General features: G+C 47.1%; 1 protein-coding gene across 6 annotated transcripts in view; it reads right to left on the bottom strand.

The window, feature by feature from the left end:
• Positions 1–3,639: 3,639 nt before the first annotated feature.
• Positions 3,640–23,369, bottom strand: part of KANK1 (KN motif and ankyrin repeat domains 1) — a 196,159-nt gene continuing 176,429 nt past the window's right edge. For 5 of the 6 annotated variants that reach the window (XM_036261121.1, XM_036261123.1, XM_036261125.1 and 2 more), the window contains 9 exons: positions 19,354–19,551; positions 18,598–18,706; positions 17,248–17,490; positions 15,770–15,857; positions 12,091–12,310; positions 9,478–9,620; positions 8,417–8,617; positions 5,212–5,310; positions 3,640–4,670 (listed from right to left, as the gene is read on the bottom strand). In XM_036261121.1, coding sequence (XP_036117014.1) covers positions 4,608–4,670; positions 5,212–5,310; positions 8,417–8,617; positions 9,478–9,620; positions 12,091–12,310; positions 15,770–15,857; positions 17,248–17,490; positions 18,598–18,706; positions 19,354–19,551 — 1,364 coding nt within the window. In that variant the 3' untranslated portion in view covers positions 3,640–4,607. The remainder of the gene's footprint in view (positions 4,671–5,211; positions 5,311–8,416; positions 8,618–9,477; positions 9,621–12,090; positions 12,311–15,769; positions 15,858–17,247; positions 17,491–18,597; positions 18,707–19,353; positions 19,552–23,369) is intronic. The other variant, XM_036261122.1, reaches the window with a different exon arrangement.

The following is a 23,369-nucleotide window of genomic DNA, read 5'->3' as shown; positions in this document are numbered from 1 at the left end:
ACATACCAGCCAGGCACTGGGACGTCCCAGTCCTGGCAGGTGGCGTTACAAATCCAAGCACCAACGCTGGCCTCGGGAGCGTCCCAGAGGGGGTGGGTTATGAGCGCTCTGAACTCTCAGACGCTCAACCAAATTGATGAATATAGTCGTTATTACCTGTTGATTGAATCATGTTCAATATTTCATAATAGAGCAGATAAAATCATAGCCAGAATCTCTCTGCTGCCTGACAGATGACAAATTAGCCCACCCAGCTGCCACTCGGTCTCCGACAGCCCACTCTGCCGCTGAGCTGGTCCACAGGCAGCCAGGCCTCCAGCCCCCTGCGCTCAGGTGTTGCCTCCCTCCCTGCGGCCTCGCCCTTTCAGGCGGGTCGGGCTGGGTTAACTGGATCTTTCTGGGCTGCGGAATGTGTAAACTTTATTTTGGCCCGAACACAAGATTGGCATTTGGATTTAGGAATATTTCTATGCAGCCTCCATTATCTGAAAATTGGGAATATAGTTGCCATTTTCTTGCCTATTAACCGATCAAAGGTCTTCATGAAGAGGCAGTGGGCAGTTCATTTCCTGAAATGCCAGCTCCTCCCCACTGTCCTCGAAACCAGACACATGGGTACAGGCGCGCACGCAGAAAACGAGGCGCTTTGCTTTCCGCTCCTCCACGCAGTCCCTGCCGGAACCGGGGCTGGTGTCCCGGGACACCGTTGGAGCTGACTGGCCATCCTTCCCACCGGAAGGGCTGAGTGTGACTTCCCACTTCCTCCCCACAGGAACGGGCCAGGCCCCGGAGGGCAGGCCGCGTGAGGGTGTGAGCTCTGGACACTGTGGCCAACGATTCGGCCACATCCTTTCGTGGTAATCGTCTTCAGCAAGATGTGGTTTAACTGTATTTTTACAATCAGCTGGCTTCTAAATTACAGCCATGCCAGAGAAGAGCAGAGTTAACATACCATCAGGAATTTTCTTAGGGCACAGAGTAGAATTAAATAGCCTCCGGCTAAGGCCAGGGCTTTTTAAAAAACTGCACTTTCAGTAAAAAAAGAAAATAGAAAACTGTCTTTATTCCAGAGCCAAAGCAACGGGCCCCCTTCCTGTGCAGGGACAGTTTGCTTCGCAGGAAGTGGGGAGGGAAAGGACTCCCAGAGCTGCCTGCTCCACCGCTGTCACCCCCGCACTGACCGCCTCGCCTCCCCTCCCCTCCCCATGAACACAGGAACGTGGATCTGTGGCGGCCAGTCCCTGGCCTTCTACAAACGGCTTCTCCAGGAGATGCAGAAAAGCCCCTGAGCATGGATGAACATGCCACAAAGACTATGTTGGCTCCTCGCTCATCACAGATAAAAGACTAAGCGTGTCGTGTCTTGTTTTGCTATAGCTCTCCCCACCCCACCTTCCTTGTTTAGAAAAGAACGCAAGGGTCGTGTCTCATAATTTGGGAGTAATAAAATCCTCAGCGTGGACCAAAGGCTGCCCTAAGGAACACCAGGGATGCTCCTCACAGAGGCAGATCCCCAGACCTAGAGCAGCAGGATCTGCGTTTTCACCCGCTCCCTCGGGAAACGCCTGTGCGTGTTGTGACGGGAAAGCCCCCACGAAGTATCACAAAAATCAAAATATCTTTGCTTGCAGCAGGCTTCCCCCCAAAGTGACCCATGAGCACTTAAAGATTTCGGTTAGTCTGCTCAGTATTTCCCTTGAGGGGATTTCTTACCTGTCTGCAAGCGTCATCACATAATTGCAGTATTTCAGTGTTATAAAGTCAAGGATAAAGTTATTCTCATTGGAGTCTGGGAAAATTTCAGGTCCTCCGTTGTGGGGACTGGTGCTCGATGGTGTGTTGCAGGCAACTTTCACCAGAAGCAAGGCCCTCCCTCCCCTGTTGTAAGTACCGGGCTTAGTCCATTCAGTCCTAACGGCAGGACAAGTTGTCAGTTTTACTTTAATATTAAAGTCTGAAAGTTCCCGTCGTATGTGGCCTGATTGGGGTCTGAACCGGCAACCTAGGTATGTGCCCTGACTGGGAATGGAACCCACAAACCCTTGGTGCATGGGATGACGCTCCAACCAACTGAGCCACCTGGCCAGGGCTGGCCTTCAGCCTCTTAATTTCTAGGGCAAGGGTGTCTGGAAAACGGGCTCTTCACTAAAGCTGGAAAATAAAATCAGGCCTCCCAGCCCTCTGCTGGCCTCTCTTGGGTTCCTTCCCAAATGTCCCACCACAAATCCCTTTATGGGTTTGGGCTTCGATAAACTGCAGCTGTACCAGTGGGGAAATCAGGCTGGTTTATACAGTGTGCCAAGGTCCCAAGATAAAAAGCATTCAAAGTGCCCACTGTTGGCAGAGCAAACAAGGCACAAGGCAGCACACGTTCCCCAGAAGTCTGAGGTGACTGAGTAAAACCTCGTTCCGTGGTAAAACAAGCATTTGTTTTCTTTTGCAAAATTTACACAAGACATCTGAAATGCAGCACGCTGATAGGCATTCCTTCCTCCAGCACCAACAATATTACCTTCCTTTATCAGCTGGAACAAAGAACACTCCCAGGACCACAAACCACCTGAGACACAGCTCTCCTTGCTCAAAAAGCCTGCCGTGCCCTGATGAGACAGGAAACTCACAGCCCTGCTTTTCTTCACACACACACACTCTTCTGCTTTAATTTATTGTGCGATTTCAGATCTGGTGGAACTTGGCCTCGAACTATCAGAACTGAAGTTTAGCCCACATCCCAGAGCTGACAGATGTGTCCCAGGAGGAAGAGAGACACTAGTGGCTCCAGGCAGCTGTGACCTCCTTGTTCCGGCTCATGGAAAAGGATGCCCCTTTCTGTCCCAGAGGCCCCCGCATGAACTGAGAGTCTGTTTACAGCCCCAAGTTGGCCTGAGTTGCTTCTCATAGTGCTTCCAAAATTCTTCTCTAAAAGATGCAAACATCTGAGCCCGTGAAAATGGGCGTCCAGTGCCAGCACTGTGGTGGCACCCACCTGCTGGGAGCTCTAGTCTTGCGTCTTGTTCTTCAGCCCAATTGATGAATGAATGAAGGAGAGGAAGGGAGGAGAGGAAGGAAGGAGAGGAAGGAAGGAGAGGAAGGAGGGATTAAGAAAAGCCTCAGTGACATTTTCCCAATCACTTGGCTCTCACAAATAATCTGGGTTAGAAATCCACTACCGGCACCTCTGCCAAAACACCTAGTGTGCATTTTGGCCGCCATGTGTCTTCATTTGAATGAGATGAACTCGATCCCCTTTCCTTTTTAGAAAGGACGTGAAACAGGTCCTGTCGGGCCAACAGCAGCCTGAAATAAAGAGTGAGTTTGGCTTCATTTCTCCTTTCTCATCACTACAGGTTTCACCAGCAGTGGCACCCAAAACTAGAACCCAGGTCGAGTGCCTCTGCATGTGAGGAGAGTTAGCTCCCTGGCTCCCCTTGGAGATTGCCTGTCTGATGAACTGTTTGCCTAATGAGGTCTTAAATTTCAGACTCGTGACGCGCAACCTGAGCAGCGAGCAGGAGGTGCTCTCGGAAGGTGTCTTCTCTTGTCGGGGCGCAGCACCGGCGGGTGCAATCCACACTGTGCACGTCAACAGGATCGGGGCAGACCGCTGTCAGAGATGACGCAGGGACAAGCAAAGCGCTTAATAAAATTTTATTTTGAAAATATGGCAAGAGTCTAAGGCACTTCAAACATTTAAATACACATAAGACCAAAGTAAGTGTGACATGGTATAAAGGAATCCATAAATACGTGGAGGACTACACTGTGTTTCTCTAGAGGCAAAGTAGAGCCCATTCCTCTAACACGATCCAACTTTATCATTAGCTATAGAGTTGTGCAATTATTAATAAAAATAGGGTACTGTTACATGTAGTTCTTCATGTCTTTTATTACCACGGAATATAAAAGTTGAAAATACTGTGTCAATTTCATATAGATACCTTGTTTATAAAAAGTCATATAATACATCCACCCAGATAACACCGAAGGAAAAGATTCCTTTGTGTAATACCTTTCCCGAGCTCCGGCTTTTCATTTGCACCCAGAAACCTACCAGCCCAGGCCCAAGTTGCCGATGATCAGGGTAATCTTAATGTACTTAAAAATAATAAAGACAGACGAAAAATCAACAAAACCATGCTGGAATGGAATTTGTGAAGAACTTTCCAATGATTCCACATTCGTAAATATAAATACTTGTGGAAAAACGTAAAACACCATGCCAATGAGAGAACCTGAGAGTTCTCAGCGGGGGGTGGGGTGGGGGGAGGAGGGTGGAGAGAAAGAACAGAAGTTGCCCGCTCAGGTCAGGTTACAGTTTCCTACAACTGTGCATAACGGAGCAGAGACTCAACAGCAACAGCGACTGGGGTCAAGTGCGCCCTCCACAGGGGGAAGACGGCAGAAGGGAGGCCAGAAGGCAGGTGGTATGAGCCCGCGGCACCCTCCTGCCGGCTCAGCTTCCACTGCGACAGCTCCAGCCTTCAGTCCTTGGCTTTATGCGTCTGTCTGCTGGTGAGCTCAGGCACAATACATTCAGTATCTGTCACCCCAACAGGAACAATAGCAGCTTAATGGTGGCATGTAAATGGACGGCTATTTGTACATAATCAATCAAATGAACCGCGGTGGGTGGGACCAGGAGATGTCTTCCTTCCAAGCCGAGGGGTGCCCTAGAGACCAGGAAAGGAAAAAAATGGGGGTTAATATCAGATGTGTTCTCTGGGACATCGGAACTCTGTCCACCACAGCTGACAACCACCCATGAGCCAGAGCCAGAGCTGGAGCACAGAACACAGGTCGGCCAGCAGGAGGCACTCCCGGGCCAGCTGAACTTAGCACTGCCACCTCCAGCCCCTCTGGGAAGTCAGGTTCCTGCTCAGGGTAGACTCTGGGACCACAGGCTGCTCCTCACACTCTCTGCACTAGGAAAAATGCCAGGAACGTCGATGTGTATTCATGGGCTCAAGACGTGCCATTTGAATAATTCTGCCCAGAACAAGCCCTTCGCGTGAGGCTGAGCGCTATCTCCCGAGGCCCAGCACTCCTGGCCTTCTGGGTGGGGAAAAGTGATGGCCTCTTAAGTTAAACACTAAATCTTTTATTCTCAGAAGCATCATAAAACCTGTGCCTCCTGTCACCTCCCGGAGGAAGGGGACCCACCCGCCCGGTGGGTTCCAGCCTGTGAACAAGTGCCAAGCGCGAAACACTGACCGGCGACGGGGCCTTGGCGAAGTTGACGTGGGCGTAGAGGAGAACGGCGATATCCTTGTGGCCCGCATCCAGAGCGATCGAGAGCGCCGTGCTGCCATCCTTCAAGAGGCAGAGAACGAGCCAGGTTGATTTCTCAAACGTCCAGACACCAAAAGGTGACAAAACAAAATACCCTCCAGTAATTGATAAGGTCCCCCAAATCTAGCCATTTGTTCAGTCCTGTAGGGAACTTTTCTGGACCTTGATGTGCTAAGCCCTACGGACACGAGGACGAACGTGGCACTGTCCCCACCATAAGGAAATCAATCAAGAGGACAGTCACCCTGTCTCTGCCTCACAGTGGTTAGTGTGAAGTCGGCACACTGGGGATCCTCATCAACGCAGCCAGCCCTTGAAGAAGTCTCCGTCAACAAGGTGCCCACCAGCAGGGAACAGTAGGAGATGATAGGGGTAGAGACATATTTTAGTTTCTTTCTTTCTTATAATTACAAATGAGCGGGCATATACCATACGTGTTTTGACATCCTGCAATTTGCCAAAGATTTCTTTTTTTTTATCCTGAGGACATTTTTGTGTTTATCTTCAGATAGAGCAGGAGGGAGAGAGGACAGAAGAGAGACAGAGAGAGAGAAACATCGACATGAGAGAGACACATCAACTGGTTGCCACCCACACAACCCTAACCCGGGGCTGGGGATGAACCGCAACTGAGGTACGTACCCTTAGCGGGAACTGAACCTGGGACTTCTGGTCTGTGGGCTGACGCTCTAACCACTGAGCCAAACCAGCCAGGGCTGCCAAAGATCTCTTAATTTTCTCTTAGGGAGAGACCTGGGCCTAAATCCCTAAACACCATGCGGAAGCACACTTGCAGAAACACATCTTATGGAGCCCTGGTTGGGTGGCTCAGTGGGTTAGAATGTTGCCCGATACGCCAAGGTTGCAGGTTTGATCCCTGGTCAGGGCACACACAAGAATCAACCAATGAATGCATCAATAAGTGGAACAACAAATTAATGTTTTTCTCTTTCTCTAATTAAGAAAAAAAAGAAAAAAAAAGAAATGTATCTTGGCCAGTTTTGCTCAGTGGTTAGAGTGTCGGCTTGGGGTCCAGTTCCTGCTAAGGGCACGTACCTCGGTTGCAGTTTGTCCCCGGCCATGGTTGGGTCGTGTGGGTGGTAAACACTCGATGTGTCCCTTTCACGTCCATGTTTCTCTCTCTCCCTCCTACTCTATCTGAACAAAAAATGGAAAGAGGGCCCTGGCCGGTTTGGCTCAGCGGTTAGAGCGTCGGCCTGCGGTCTTGAGAGACCCGGGTTCGGTTCCCGCTAAGGGCATGTACCTTGGTTGCAGTTTGTCCCCGGCCCTGGCTGGTCGTGCGGGTGGCAGCCACTCGATGTGTCCCTTTCACATCGATGTTTCTCGCTCTCTCTCTCTCTTCCTCTCTCTCCCTCCCACTCTATCTGTACAAAAAATGGAAAAATGTCCTCAGGTGAGGATGAAAAAAAAAAAAAAAAATGGAAAGAGGTCCTCAGATGAAGATAAAAAAAAGAAATGTATCTTATGAAAATATGAGGAAAACAATAAATATGGGAAAGAAAAATTGTCAGTTAAATGTCTGGTTTCCATTAAACTGCAGGGATTCAGCCTAGCTGGTGTGGCTCAATGGACTGAGTGTCATCCCATGGACTAAGAGGTCTGGGTTCAATTCCTGATCAGGGCACAAGCCTGGGTTGCAGGCTTGATCCCCAGCTGGGGGTGGGGGGGAGCATGCAGGTAGCAGCCAATTAATGTTGATCTCTCTCTCTCTCATCGATGTTTCTCTCTCTCTCGAAAAAGAAAAAAAAATCAATAAACTGCAGAGATTCAGATGGACACAAAGGAGCATCAAGACAGAAAACAGCACAACTGACTTTCTGTCTAGCTGGACTAAGGACCCCTTGGGTTGCTGGCCGCGGGAAACAATGTGCATGTGGGTTGAATCTCAGGGTCCCTCCTCCCACTCTGCATCCTGGGAGGCAGCGGGTGCCCTCCTACTCCTTCAAGGATAAGGAAGTAGACATTGGCTGAGGTGAGACCAGGCTGTCTGGAAGTCACTGTGGCTCTGTGGCCTCTTATTACTATATCCACAAGCCATTCTTTGCTGAGAGAGCAAAAGTAAAAGCCCACAGAAAGGAAGACCCAGGAACAGAGCGTTCTTGAGGGAGCAGGTTGGAAAGGTGCCCTGGGCTCCCAGGAGGGAGGGTCCGCCTGCAGCTCCGCCCCTGTGCAGAGGCAGCCAGCCCTCCGCGCCCACAAACCCCGCACTGGCTGGCTCTTCCTGCCGACCTGGGCCCACAGGGACCCGAGGCTCAGTGCAAAGGAGGATGTTTTCCCTCTCACTGTTTAGCGTTCTGAGTTAAAGGAAGCTCTGGTCCAAACCTGTGCTCCACAGAGATAAACTTGCAAAAACAGAACCAACCCAGCATGACCTCAGTGACCTTTGGACTTTTCCACCCTGTCACCACCCAAATGTTATCCTGTGCCTTCACCTATCAGACATCCAGAGGAGCGGCTTGCCTTAGGGTGTTTCCCAGTCAATGGGTTATCTGGGAACGGGACAGCTTAGGACCTGGGAGAGCAGATCAGAGGGACGAAGATGAACAACCCGCGCAGGATGGAAAGATGTACTCAAGGAAGCCAAGACAAGCCAGCGCCCTTAGCTGATGAAACATCACTCCGCCGGGCCCTGGCGAGGGGCACGCCTGCCTTTACTTCACTTGTGTGGGAACGCTTCACTGTAGCAGTAGTGGTTCTAGTCACCCAATAGACCCAACTTGTAATGGCTAATAATCCGGATTTCTAAATGGACCGGGGACCTGCTCCTCTTGGTGGATTTAGAAGTTGCCTACACTGATTCTGATTCTGTATTGAAATTTTGTTTATTCCCCTTTAATATGCTGGTTCTTGTACATGCTCAGCACCTCCTTCCTTTAATGAATTTTGGGGTGAAGCCTATTTATCGTTCTGCCTTTGGCTTTAGTTAATGGGGTAGGTATTGGCTGGCACACAGTAGTGGCTGCCAGGCTGGGCCATGAAGCAAGGTGGCCTGGATGGCAACACAAACCCTCAAGGAGAACCAAAGAGAAATCGATCCGTTCTCTCCCCCTTGCCAAGTGGCACTCACAGAGCTCCCCCGTGTCCCGGGGCCCCCGGGACAGCTTACATTGTCCTCCAGGTGACCACTGCAGCCCGGCTGGGCCAGCAGCAGCTTGACGATCTCCACGTGCCCGTGTTCGCTGGCGCACATCAGGGCGGTGGAGCCCTCGTCGTCCTGGATGTTCACGTCAGCACCACAGGCCAGCAGGCCCTTCACCATGTCTATCCGCCCGTGACTGACCGCCAGCATGAGGGCCGTCTGTCCTGCCTGCAGGGAGAAATGGCAGTGAACTTCAGGCGTGTGTGCCAGCCTGGCAGCGTGTGGCCTATCGTGAAGCTGGGCTGGGGGGAGGGGAGCAGGGGTGAGACGAGAGGGAAAGAGTGGACGTGGCATTACTTGGGGGCGGGCGGTGGCAGGCATGGCGCAATCAGTTTCTCACGGGTGATGAGCTAGTTAATATGTTAGATCATAAAGTGATGAGTCAATTTTTCCCTTCAGCTTGGAGGCTGTCTCATTATATCAAGGAGCTGGAAAGACAGAGATGGTTAGCCAAGTCCAACACATCTGAACTAGGGGCACCTGCTACCCAGCATGAAGAAGGTAGTCACCTGGTAGATGCTGGGGACTCCCAGTCACTTACATGCAGGCCGACCTACGGCTTATGTACACACTGCTCCAAACAGAGGCACCACAAGATAAAGGATTGACAAGTTTCCCATGGGAAGTTTAAGGCAGTAGTTTTTTAAAAATCATTTTCTTTAATGATTTAGAGAAAGAGGCAGGGAGAGCGAAATGGAAACATTGATGAGAGAGAACATCAATTTGGCCGCCTCCTGCATGCCCCCCACTGGGGATTTGGCCCACAACCTGGGCATGTGCCCTGACCGGGAATCGAACCAATGACCTCTTGGTGCCTGGGTCGACGCTCAACCACTGAGCCACACCAGCCGGGTTAAGCCAGTATTCATCAGTGTGCTTGATCATCTAGGACTGCCAGGCAGCCACATGGACTCGGGGCTGGGCCAGCAAGTGCTGGGTGGTGGGAAGGGTGGTGTGGGAACGTGTGCAGGTCGGAGCTGCGTCAGCAAGCGTGTACATGCACGAGGCTGGGAAGACAGTGTGCTCACCTGGCTGGCTTTGGCGTTCACATCCCCACAGCCAAAGAGTTCTTCTACAACCCGCATGTCCTTCTCTGCTTCCACGGCGGCGAGGGCCGCCAGCATGATGGGGGTGTACCCCGCCTTGTTCTGGTGATCCACGTTACACACGTCTGCAAAGACATGAGTCTTTAAGGGAGAAGCCATCTCCTAACACAAACGGAAGGCACGGTGTTTGGAACAATCCAATAAAATGGCCTCAGGTGATCAAAATACAAGAATGACTTGGAAGGAAATGTGAGAGGTGTTATTATATCAAACAAAACAAAAAAAAATTTTTTTTTTTTAATTTCTTGAGGCCAGAAGCAACAGTGAGCTCCACAGCATGTCTTATTTGCAGCTGGTGGCTGAGCTGCAATAGCGTGGAGGTCTGGGAGGCTGTTCTAAGTGATGGCTGCTGTGAGGAATAAACAATAATGTGGCAACCAGACATTAATCTGTGTTTAGGAAATCACTGTTTTGCAGTAAAGGGTGCAGTGAGAGCTACAAGGGAAACAGGTTTGTAAAGGCTTGTGTGTGGAACTCTGAATGTGACGTTACCCACTCAGAAACCACTACTCACTCGGAGACCCTGGGTTTACTCATCTGACTTGCTTGAGGCCCTTAGAAGCAGAATTTCAATCATATGACACCTACTCTGAGAACTGTGGTCTGAGAGCAAATGTTCTAAAGTCCCCTAAGAAACTGCCAGGGACTAACAGATCCTACAAACCAGACCTTTCCTATTCCTATAATTCTTAAGAGGTCTTCTGGGGCAAAATTATCCTCCAGGCATTTTTAATTCCTTCAGCACTTTCTAATAAAACGAAAGGAATAGAGGGGCAGGAGAGACACTTTTAACTGTGACCCAACACGGTTAAAATGCTTAGGGTGTTTCCGTCATACAGAGTGATATGAGAAGGTACCATGAAAACTTCCCTTGAGTTCTAACATAACTGCACACTAGGGACACATGGCGTTGACAACCGTGCACATTTTTTAATGTAGAAAAGGAAAAGGCTATGACGGAGAAGCAGGTGAGCTGACGCGCTCTTGGGAGGCTCCTCGTGTCTGTGACGTTCAGTTTTTTATGGATGCTGCATGGATAGGGACAGATTCACAGACACGCGTTACAGAGCCAGAACCTCAGCCTCCAATGGTGAGCCGTCTAAAGGTAAGTAAATCCAGAAAAGTGATTAACCAAAGCAATCCAGCAATGGAATTAAAATAATTTAATTTACCAAAATATCTTGTCCACACAAATTTCCCAAAGATAGGTTAAATTTTTTACTTTCAGGAGTAATCCTGAAATTGTGTGTGTGTGTGTGTGTGTGTTGTTTTTGTTTTTTTTGCTTTCCTGGATAGCATCCACTTCTCTGTTTACACAACAACTTGGACTGACAGTATCACCAGCTCTGTTTATAGTCTGGAGAGCCTGAAGAGAAGGCAGCTGAGAATTCCTTCCTGAAAGATGGAAGCAGTTTTATCCTAACATCGCTCCTACACCGGGAACAAGCAAACTTAGAAGAGAAAAATGGACAAATCTGCTTTGTTGCTTTTCTGCATTAATCCAACATCCACAAAACAGAGTAGAAAAATTTGGACTGTTGGGTCAAGAAGCAGAATGGGAAAACTGGACAACTTTATAGTCATGTTCTAAATCAGATGCCCCACTGTGTTTCCATTAATTAGACGGAGGCACTGTGAATTCTGTATCAGTCACGTACCAGAAGTAAATGCAGGTATTTCAAAAATAAATCAGAAATCAGAGGCTTATCAAACTTGTACTGCATTACTGCCTAAAGGAATGGCTTTTCTGCTGGGGATAATAATAGTAATAAAATAATACTATTTTAAAAAATCAATCAATCAAAATGATTTGGGAACTACAAGTACCACTGGGCTGCTCCATTTGAATGACAAGTTGAAAGCTCAGTATTTCTCGAAGGGGCCCTTCTATGTAGCACTCCCTCACTTCATCTTTACTATACCCACTGTCAATCTTCTGGGATGGCAAGTTCAATTATAACAAGAATTTCCCCAATTCTCATTACTATGGTTCAGGTACAAGAACAACCCTTTCTTGGCTCTATGCTGACTTCCCCATAACTGGGTGTATTTTGGCGGAAATGGGGCTGATTCTAGCATAATCTGTCTCAGTGCCTTTGCTTGGTCCCTGCACACCTGTGAGACACTGGCTGGAGGTCATGGGCCAAAGACAAGTGGAGCAGCCTGTGAGCACCGAAGCTGTGCCCGAGCCCTCGAGCATCGCTCTGCCTGCTGAGAGCCAACCCGCCACGCCTGCGTGATGCCACCGAGGCGGGAACTAAGGGGGGACGCGCACCCCAAGGATGCACCTCGCTGGAACGCAGCTAAACTGCAGAAAGAAGACCCCCAAACCTCCTTTCTAAACAGATCTGGAACCCGTACCACCCAGTTTCGTTAAGGCGTCAGCCGCCCACGAGGAGTCAGGAGTGCCATCCTCGCCACACCACGTGGACAGACAGGCCTGCAGGACGGGCCCAGAGCCAGGCGCAGGCCCACCGGCTCCCGTGCGATGAGGCGGCCGAGCGCTGCGGGGGGAGGGACGGGGCAGCCACGTACCGGCGTCCAGCAGCAGCTTCACGATCTCGAAGTTGGAGTGCGACACGCTGTAGTGCAGGGCCGTGTTGCCATTGCCGTCGGCCATGTTGATGATGTGCCGCAGGACGTCGGGGGAGATGGCCGCAAAGGCAGCGATGTAGTCCCCCACCATGGCCGGGACGGCCGACTTCTGGCTGGACACGCGGAACCACTCGTGCTGCAGGGTGTTCAGACAGAACCTCTGCCAAAACACCAGGCCAGCGCCATTAGTGCTGCTATTTATAGACTTTCCGGACCGAGCTGGACGCCCCAGAGCCAAGCCTTTTATAGCCAAGTATATGCAGTGAGCTTGGCTCGCAGAGCCCCTGGCGAAGCCCAGAGCCCCGAGAGAAGCCCCAAGTCCTAAACTGGAACATCCCTCCTGATTTTAAACCACAAACATCCTGAAGTCTATAGAGGCCACAGGGCACCGCACAAGAGTTCGAATTCTGGCTCTGATACTTAGGAGCTGTTTAAGACCCCGGGGAAGATACTTATTCTGTGCCTCAGTTTCCTCATCTGCAAAATGAGGACAACAAGGATGCCATTCCTTCACAGGAATGAGAACAAATGAGGCCACGTATGTAAAACTCTCAGGCCTGGCTCTATTTATTACTGAACTATTAATATTATGTAGTTACACTGGCCTTGCAAATGACTCTCATAGCAATTAGGACAGAAGAAATGACTTAACCCACACTTAATTACACTTAATTATGGGGCTTCCTTCCTATCCAGACCAACCTCGAATCCCTCAACATCTCCACCAGCACTAGGCTGGGAGGTAAGCATGTAGCCAACTCAATTCCCACTCCGATATTAAGTACAAACGTTCAGCCACGGAAAGGGAGGAGAAGCAGAACTGGGACAAATTACATTTCCCACTGGGATCATCTGCATTTCATCATCAGCCCCGCACGCCTCCCTGTAGGGTGTGGACACATGAACATGGCATGTGCTTCATGGATGATCAGGTCAAACTTGCACCACATGAAGTTCCAGGTGGAGGAGGTACAGCCAGTGCTGGTGCCGGGGATAGCTACAATCGATGTTCATGGGCCCTCTTTTTTAAATCCTCACTCAAGGACATTTTTGCATTTATCTTCAGATAGAGCGGGAAGGAGAAAGGGAGAAAGAGAGAGAAAGAAGCATTGATGTGAGAGAGACACATCGATTGGTTGCCACTCACACAACCCCAACCGGGGCTGGGGGCAAACTGCAACCGAGGTACGTGCCTTTAGGGGGAACCAAACCCGGGACTCTCTGGTCTGCGGGCCAATGCTCTAACCACTGAGCAAAACTGGCTGGGACATGGACCCTCTTTTATATGAGTTTACAATTCATCTGTGCTTTGCTTCTCTTGACTAGACTAACATATACGAAAGACAGATGGAAAGCCTATGTCAAAAGCACCAGAACACAAGAAGTCTTCTTTCTGTAGAAAGGTTGGGACTCTGAACTCCCAGCTCTATCTTCCTGCTGCTGCTGATTCCGTTTGAGCCTATTCAATCATATTTTTGGTCACTCATGAAAGGGGGCCTGGCCAAGAATTCATCTAATTTTTTTCCTTCTGCTCCCCCTTTTACATATTCAGATTTCTATTTCTTGAGAGTCCCCACATGGCAGGAAGGGAAATTATGTCATCTGTTTGTCCTAACTCTGTTAAATACTCAGTGTTCTACAGGGTTATATGGCCCCGACACGGTGACCTTCATGTGTCCACTACTTTCCACAGTGTGATACCACTTTATATTTTTTTTATTGATTTTTTAGGGAGAAAGGAAGAAAGTGAGAGAGAGAAAAACATCAATGTGAGAGAGAAATATTGATTGGCTGCCTCCTGCACGCCCCCACTGGGGCTCAAGCCCACAACCCGGGCATGTGCCCTGACCGGGAATTGAACAGGTGACCTTGGTCCATGGGACGACAGTCAATCCACTGAGCCACACTGACTGGGCCATGGCACAATATTTTAAACACTTTTGTCACTAAATGAATATTCAAGTAGCAAAAATGTACTGATCGTGGAATGTGTGCCTGACAACATGCTTGGCAATCTGGGTCATAGGAATGTCGAGTCCTCCCGGAAGACCACATAACCTAGAATTTTGAGAATGATGAAAGAAAAAGTGTATTATGGCTGTAAAATTGGGGGCCTGAAAGCACCAATTTTAAGTTCAGTTTAAACCTAGTGGGAAACAGTAACATCACAGTGAGGTTCCATGGTTTTCCTATTTAGGACTGAGCTTTAGACAACGCTCAGTGCATCCCTGATGGGACTCCGCACGGTGTTCTGTGCTCCCCCAGGCCAGGACTTTTATGGAGCATTTCCTTCGGTAAACATCACGGCCACGCTCCTTTTCGGCACACTGACTGAGTGCCAAGCCTCAGCTGGCTCTGATGAATTTAAGTTTCTACAGCAACATACACAAACATGAGATGAAACTGTCTTTTACTTTTTTTAAAAAGATGTTACATAACAAGGTAATATGATTTAGTTGAGAGAAAACAACAACATGGACTAGTGCTCATGACGGGTATAATAGAGTCCCAGCACTGACTAGTAGCTGCCACGCTAGACAGGACTTGTCACCTTCGGGGCCTCAGTTAAAGTAGGATGAACCAAAACAGAGTGGTCTCAGGCACACACGCCCATCACCACGTCTTCTTCAGATTGTGTTTGTACAAGAGGAAATTGAGTTGCCTCTCCAGGGTTAGATAATCCCTTAAATCCCTCCTAGCGCTAACATTTTGATTTTATAACTCTATAATCTTGTGAGCCTTATAAATCAACTTAGCTGCTGACTCAAGTTAACCAGCATAAAACTTCCTATTAAATCCACTGCTAAAATGCAAAGATTCAAACGCACGTTACTATCTAAAATAACACACAGAAAAACTGCCTTTTCTCAATGCACTGAACAGAGCTGTCAACCAGGGCGTTGGTCTGGCCTACGAAAGCAGCCACACTTCAAAACCTCAGTGCGTGAGAAGACGGCAGACCTGGCCATGGGTCAGACCCCCACGCCATAGAAACGTGTCTGTGCTATGCTGTGCCATTCACGCTCACCACGGCAACCACCCACCTCCTTGCTGTTTGCTTCTGAATCTCTCAAACTACGTGATGACAAGTGCAGTTATTTCTATGTTTAAAAATAGTGGCAGTCTGCGTTCCACATCAGAACAGAATACGAGTTTCATAATTAAAAGGAATGCTGACCGTGGCCCAGATAGGTCTTTTATTTTTTTCCTTAAGAAAACGACAACAAAACACACACAAATGCTAACTTAAAAAAAAAAAAAAAATTCTGGGATTCTGCTCCCTGGCCCACAAGGTTTTGTAAGTAGAAGCAGAACATGCAGAAAGGTGATGAATGACTGCAATAAGCCCTCTCTTCCATGTGCCGTAAATGTCTCACAGATGCACCACCCTCGAGAAAAGTACAGGGAGAGAAGGATATCTGAGGTTGGCCCCGAGAGGAGTTCACAGATGACCCAGTGAGCAGGGCGGCAGGATGCTCACTCCGCCCACACATGCTAGAAATAGTCTGGAGGAAAGCATGCTGGCAAGCGCAGCTCCGGGCAGCCACAGCTGCCTCGACCATGGTGTCCGCTCGGCGCTTTGCAGGGACTGGGGACAGCGACTGCAGATCAGACTCACCATATCCTTGCTGGTCAAAGCTTTGGGGTCATTGATGTTATTTTTCAGCAAGTTGCACGCAGATAACATCTTTTCACTTAATTCATACCTGAAAGAGAGAGAAAAATGAAAGAAAGCAGCTCATGATCGGCCATAAAAGGAAAGGCATTTTTATCTCAATCTCTAACACTTCAAACGGCAAGAGGCCCCAAGCCTGAGCCTAGGTCACAGGGGTACAAGGGGCTTGCCCGGAGGTAGTCCAGGTGGCCCTAGGTGGCCACGGGCAGATGCCGGCACACAGACGGCCAGAGCTCATGTCTTTTCATGAGGGCGGCTTTCCGCTTCACCAGTTTGACCTTTATGACCTTATTACAGAATAACAATGGGAGAGTTCTCATTCCTTTTGTTCTAAGTTCTTACAAGTATTTTTATTCTGAAGGGGTTGAAGAGGTCTGAATGACCACATACCCAGTATGCTGACCAGTAAACCACACATCTGAACTCACATTTGGTGACCCAGGAAGTGTTTGTTGAATCTATGTGAAAATATAAACTTAAAAATCAAATGACATATGATATATAAATTATATCTCCATAGAGCTGTTACAAAAACCAGATGGCAAGACATTAAGCCATTTGAAAATATTGGAAATAGAAACTAAAAATACTTACCTTGTGTTAATGCAGTTAAACTTTCATTTGCCAAATAAAAAGAGGCAAGTTTTCTAAAATGTTCTATTTATTACTTCACATAGTGAAAAACCATACTGAAATTTCCATCTGTTCATTCTGTCCTGTTTTATAAGCAATTATTTTGTATTTACTAAGTCTTTAAAATTTACTACATTTTAGGTATGTGTTTCAACCAACCAGTTTACTTGATACTCCAGCTGTTATTTATGATATTCCCAAATCCATTCTTGTAGCATTCCCAATCACTCAATATGAACCAAAAATAGACGTGTGAATGATTACATCATCTTTACAGTAAATGTAATGTTTGGCTGAGGCCAAAAAACTCTCCCTCTCACACACAATGATCCTGTAATAGCAGTACTGACAACTGAATCAAGATAAATGACTAATGGTACAATCTGAAACCTTAAAAGGAATGTGCTGGTCACAAAAACTTCTAACATGCCTTTAAATACAAGGTGAGTTGTTCAAACACTGGAAACTTAGTGGCGCTTAAAAGTTATGTGGATGATGGCTCCATGGATACAATTAATTAGATAACAAATGGTTGAAGTAGAAGGAAATAAAGGTGAGCAAACATGTCAAGCCTCTCTCTTTGCTACTGTAAGAGATGTAAGAGTTATCGCCTTCTTCTGCACTTGTCTCTCTGACGAGATGCCCATAAGGAACAAATCAAGTTTACCTTTCCTTTGGAGATTGGAAAGACTGAACAGACACAACTACAAAATCTCCTAACTGGCCAATTCTATTGCCAAAGCATATTAAACGTGGGAGGGGAAGGGGGGGAGGGGAATGTACCACACCTCTCTCTGATTTCCACCTTCTCAGGTTCACATTCTTGAACCTGCATTTCATCTTCCACCCTGGTGGCCTTGTAACCTTCCACATTAACTGCAGGGTGCCCTTCCGCCATTCCCCGAGTGTCTTCGTCCTCCGCTTCTTCCTCCTCATCCTCAGGAGGATACTCAATGACATCACACTCGTCATCTGACTCGGAAGAAGAGCTTTCCTCTGAGCTGGACTCATCACTGGAAGTGGTTTCGTACCTAGGTGGCAATCAGGAGTTCAGGAGATGCAAGGTGTGCCCATAAAGACCCAGTGACAGAACTTTCTATGAAGAAAAAGCTGCAGACTGACTCCAGAAATTTCACCAGTGGTTTTTAGACCCTACACTGAGAAGTCCAAAGTAAGGTCTATTTAAAAGCCTGGTCGTTTTGAATGGGTTACCAATGAGTATCATATACCACTTGTAGAAAATATATATACTATATGTAGAGAGAGCACCTCTTGCTTAGTATAAATAAAAAGAATCTTATAAAAACCAGGTTCGCAGTTGTTCATTTTTTCTATTCCTTCCCCTCCCCCTTTATTCTTCCTTTTTGCTCCATTAATCTCCCAGCGTCAAGTCGAACAGATTACATAGTAACCAATAGTTTCTCTGGTATATGCCCTCCAAAACCTCCTGGGCTGCATCACCCAGTAAAGCTTGGAAAGACTTGGAAAATAGTCCCCATGAAGTTAAATCTTTGTGATACACTTGATTATAAATGTTCTCAACTGCACTCCTGCTGTCTTGTTGAGGCCATGTATCGGGTATAGCTTAATTGCTTTAATTGTCGGATGACAAACAGGCTTAGCTATTTACTTGTGCCAGTTAGAAGGGAAGGGACAAGTGACTAGCACACATTGCAAAGAACTGATGGCAGGGCTGGGCTGCTCTTCAGAGGTCAGGCCCTACAATGTTGTTTGTAAACATGGAGAGCCAAGCAAAACAGCCCCCTCCGAAGGAGCGGGTGCCTCTCACTGGCCATGGGGTGGTGCTCAGTCTCTTCCTATTTGTGTCTGCGTTCTGATACAGGTAAGTACAAGTTGCTGCTTTTGTTGAAGACTATTTTTTTTTTTTTCAGATCAAAGGTGAGAAGTTGTGACTGGCTCAGCTTCATCAGGTGTTCTTTCAACAGTGACATATCCTTAAAGATAGCAAGGAGAGGAGAGGAGAGAAGCCCGTGTGCACCTTTCTGAGGAGGGAGTCTTCCGTCACCAAGATGCGGCAGCCTCCCAGGCTAGGCACCTTTAAATATAACTTGAGTAGGCGGGAGGCAAAGGAGACAGACAGACCGTGTATCAATGCTGGTACCACCGTCTTTCCTTACCCTCCGTTAATTCCAACAAACTGAAGATTCTTTTTCGCTCCGTTTGAATCTCTGTTGCCATCTTTCTTCTTCATGATGGACTTCAGCGTACTTTCATTATTTGCACATACTGTGAAAAAGTAAATCAAGATGGACAAAATTAACACAACTCATACCCATACAAGTTAAGTGAACAGGTAATCTTTCTTCATATACATTTATTTATTTTTTCCCCTCACTCATGTAAATGTAGATCTTGGCATGTCTATATGGGAAACCTACACAAAAATCATTGGAAAATTGTGTTCATGAAAAAAAAATAATAATTCAAAGTTCCATTAATAATGCTCTTTACAGAAAGAAAAACTGTTAGTGCTTCCAGACATAACAAAAGCAGCGACAACTCGCGTTTGTTTCAGACTTGCCTGTTTATAAAGTGATGTCGTGTCTCATTTGATCCTCAAAAACCATTTAGGCACTAAAATAAGGATTATGATTATACTTTTTCTGTGGCTGAAATCACCTGGAAAAAACGTATGCCTTCCAGACTGTGAAAGAGTGAAACACTGTTTAAAATATTTCACAATTCATAAAATCAGGTGAGTTTTCTTAAAGGGGCCACAGAGCTCTTTCTTTGTAATCCTAAAGCTATTCCAGGTCTACCATCGTAACAACTGTGTCATGCCTCCAGGTCAGTTTATAGGGAAGGCACAGGGACAGCAGACTGGAATGCTGGCCTGAATCCTGATGCTGAGGACTGGGAGGGAGGCACGTTACCATAGAGGCCAGCAGCGATCTGGTCATCCGTCAGGTTCACTGGAGACAGCGTGCTTTCTTGAGAGGGGGAGGTATCCTGGCTGCCGATGGGCTCCCCTTCTGCGAACCCCACCTCTCGTCCATGTCGGGATGTCTGAGTATTTAAGGGTCCTGCTGACTGTAGGCCTCCACACTTACAGGTGTATTCCAAATTACTTCCTGTCAGGAAGGAGAAGGATGTAGAAGTGTGTGATGCTGGGACCAAACAAAACGGGCTAAACGGTTAAAAAAAACAAAACCAAAGATTCCTGCAACTCATCATTTTCTCAAGTGCTTCTCGCCCCCCAACCCCTACCACTGCAATTTCTTTTTGCATAAATGGAACTACTATCCAAGCCACCCAAACTCAAACCCCCAAGGCCTTCTTGACTCTTACTCTTTTCCTCTATTATCATATCCGGATCTGCAAGAGCTTGTCATTCTCTCTATTCTGGCTGCTACAACCAGCCTTACTCCGGGCTCCAGAGAGGCATCCTGACTGTGCCGCTTCCTCCCCTGCCCTCCCACGGGCTGCTGCAACCCTCCAGCCCAGCTCAAATCCCATCTGTACTCCAGCGAAAACAAAACCCAGAAGGCTCCCACCACTCAGGAAACAGTCCGCACTGCTTGACCAGATATTCTACATCATCTGCGACCTGGCACCAACTTACCTCCCCAAGTTTATTTCCCTCTATACCTGCGATCCTTTCTGGGGTGCGGACTGTATCCCAGTGCATGGGACTACTTCCAATCTGCGTTTCTTCCACCTGGCATGCTCCTCCACCCCACCCCCATCACTTCCTCTTCTGAGCCTCCCCTCACCACGCTCACCAAAAGTAACCTGCCTTTCTTTGAACTCTCACAGCCCATCTCTCATAAACTCGTACAGGATCTATAACACAAGGTACTAGATGATTTGTCCGACCGCCTGAAACTCCCTTCGAGTCTGTAAATATTTGAAGGGCACCAAACAATTCTAATCAACTTTGTTTCTCTCACCACATCTACTGGATTGCTTTTGCGTGTGTTAGGTACTTAATATTTGTTCACTGACTGAAGCAGAAAAATTGGGTGAAGCGTTATGCAATTAATGTATACAGATATATCACAGAATTTTCAAGGTGGCTGACACGGAAAGATGTTTATTATATATGGCTAAATGAGAAAAGCAGACACAGAAATTCTCTGCATTAAAGCACGTTGGTATGCTTACACACAAAACCAGAAAAGTTATCTCAAAGCTATAGTGATCTTAACTTTTTTCTGTATTTGCCATTTTTTCCTATAGTGAATATTGATTCATTATGTTCAAAATCACTTTTATGAAGTGAGTAAAAAAAAAAAATGGTTGACTTAGCAATTTGATCTCGAGAAACTTTGTATTGAAGTTGTACAAAAAATACAGAAGGATGTTCATTCTTTCCACAGGTAAAACAGCCCCTGGAGGCGGGAAGGACGGGGCCAGGAAGGAACTGGGGAGATGCGCACCGGTGCACGCGCACCGCGAATTCCGTGCAGCCATTCGCCGTGTTCACGTGGGCGGGCACTTATTAACGTAGAAAGAGCGTAATGTTAGTGAGTCTTCAAATTAGGTTATAAAATGGTATGAAGAAAGTAAGTCTTTTTTGGTAAATAATTACATGTATATGTATACATGGTAGAAAACGTCTGGAAGGATATGCAGCAAGCCTGTTTAACACTGTTTTTGTAAGGCTAAAGAATGATAGGTTTTTATAATTCTTTCTCTTCTTTGTGTCTCTATTATTTTCTAAAGTATGCATTACAAAGAAAAGTTACTAATACAAATACAAAATTAAAATCTACCCACAATAACGGCCTATGATAAGAACTTGACCACAACATTTCTTTAAGACTGATACAGATAGCCCACTTTGGAAACTGCTAGTTTAAATTTTTTTTTTCCCTTTTTTGAATTTTAGAGAGAGAGGAACAGAGCGGGAGAGAGAGACAGAAACATTGATGAGAGAGATCATCGACTGGCCGCCCCCTGCATGACTCCCACTGGGGATTTGACCCACAACCTGGGCACGCGTCCTGACCGGGAATCGAACCAGCAATCTCTTGGTGCATGGGTCGACGCTCAACCACTGAGCCACACCGGCGGGGCTGGAAACTGCTAGTTTAAAACATTGATACTGTAATTTTAAAAAAAAGGAGAGGGAGAAAATCTGTTCAATTTGAGGGATTAGAGATCATCTAAATTTTAATTCTCATGTTTCCAAGCTAAGAATTCTGAAGTCCAGGAAGGTTCAGTGCCTTCAGGTCACATACCATAATTCTGTGAACAGCACTTTGTCCACTAATCAACAGCACAATGCTCCCTTCTCTAGCTCTGAGGAGCTCCCCTGGTGATCCCTTCACAAATCCACCTCCCTCCTCAACACACACACAATACTGAACGCAGCTCTCCAAATCGTATTTAATGCTACTTATGACTGATGTGCCCCCAACAGCAAATACAAGGTGTCTAAAATGACTTTGACTTATTTTAAGCAAAATAAACAAAGCAGGACATTTATCTTCATTTATCCTCCAAGTACATTCATCGTTACTTTGAAATTACCACAGTAACCTCTAAAAAGTCTCAGTAGTTGATCCCCACTGCCAGAAACTCTCCCTGGAACAACATCTTCACTAAGCGTTTTCACATTCAAGAACAATGACTTTTAAAATGCAAATACATTAATAGCTTTTATTATTATTGAAATCTTAAACATATACAAAAATAGACAACAGTATAAGAAATCCCTCTGTTCATTCAGCGCCGGGGCAGCAGCTGGAAAGGTGCCAGGGAGATCCAGAGAGAAACTGAATTGTCTGGCTTTGGGGGAAAGGCTGGAGGGGCAGCTTTCTCCCAGACAGAAGTGCTGGCAGAGGCCATTGCCCCTTTGCTAAGCCCTACAGAGCAGGCAGGAGGGCACCATATCGGAGTCTCTATTAACCTGGCTAACACTGTTAAGCCCAGGCTGGTGGTTCTGAGATCCTGCCCAACCTAAGTTGCAGGCCCATCCAAGGCAATTCCAGTGGCTTTTCCACACAAATGGTCTCTCTTGGTCCATATGCTGCAGACTTTCCTAAAATCTCTCAAAGGTTCAAAAACCACAAACATGCAGCATCTGGCCTTGGAGTGCCCAGTATCTCTTGCTAAGTGGCCCCAGGCTTGGCACTACCAGTAGTTGACCTCAGTTCATGGTTTGGCCCCTCCTGGGCACCTCTAAGCCCAGCACAGGAAGCGGTTGATCTTGGCCTGCACCTCTTGGGAGACCCCAGAGCCAGCACGCCTGGCAGATAGCTTCAGACCACACTGAAGCATCACCCAACTATGTCTCTAAGTGACACACTCAAGGGGTGGACTCAAAAGGAGGACTCGCTGAGAACCAGAGCCCTGCTGAAGTCAGTCGTGCTCTGTGGCATGCTAACAGCAATCGAGGCTCAACTACAACAAGAGTATGCACATAGCTCACATTGGGCAGGGAGTGGGGGCACACATGGACTACCCAGCTCAGGTGACCATGGAGGCTGTGCCACTGGGTTCTACAAGATACCTACAGAGCCCATGAGGCCACTTTATCAAGACTGAAGGACGTAGCAGCTTGACCTAATACATAGGAGCAAACATAGTGACACAGCCAAAATGAGGAGACAAAAAATCATGTCCCAAATGAAAGAGTAAGAATAAACTCCAAAAAGAATTAAATAAAATGGAGAGAAGCAATCTACCAAATGCAGAGTTCAAATCACTAGTTATCAGGATGCTCAATGAACTCAGGGAAAGGGTAGATGAACTTAGAACTTCAACAAAGAAGAAACAAAAAATGGAGATAGAAAACAAAGAATCAGTCAGAAATGAGGGATACACTTACTGAAATGAAAAATACTCTACACGGAATCAACAGTGGAGCAGATGAAGAAGAGGATCAAATCAGCGATTTCAAAGCTAAGGAATCAGAAAACACCCAATCAGAGCAGTAAAAAGA

This window comes from Molossus molossus, unplaced genomic scaffold, assembly GCF_014108415.1.
Source record: "Molossus molossus isolate mMolMol1 unplaced genomic scaffold, mMolMol1.p scaffold_m16_p_14, whole genome shotgun sequence".
Lineage (NCBI taxonomy): Eukaryota > Metazoa > Chordata > Mammalia > Chiroptera > Molossidae > Molossus > Molossus molossus.
The sequence above is the reverse complement of the archived record's forward strand: the minus strand, read 5'-3'. Positions and strand labels throughout refer to the sequence as shown.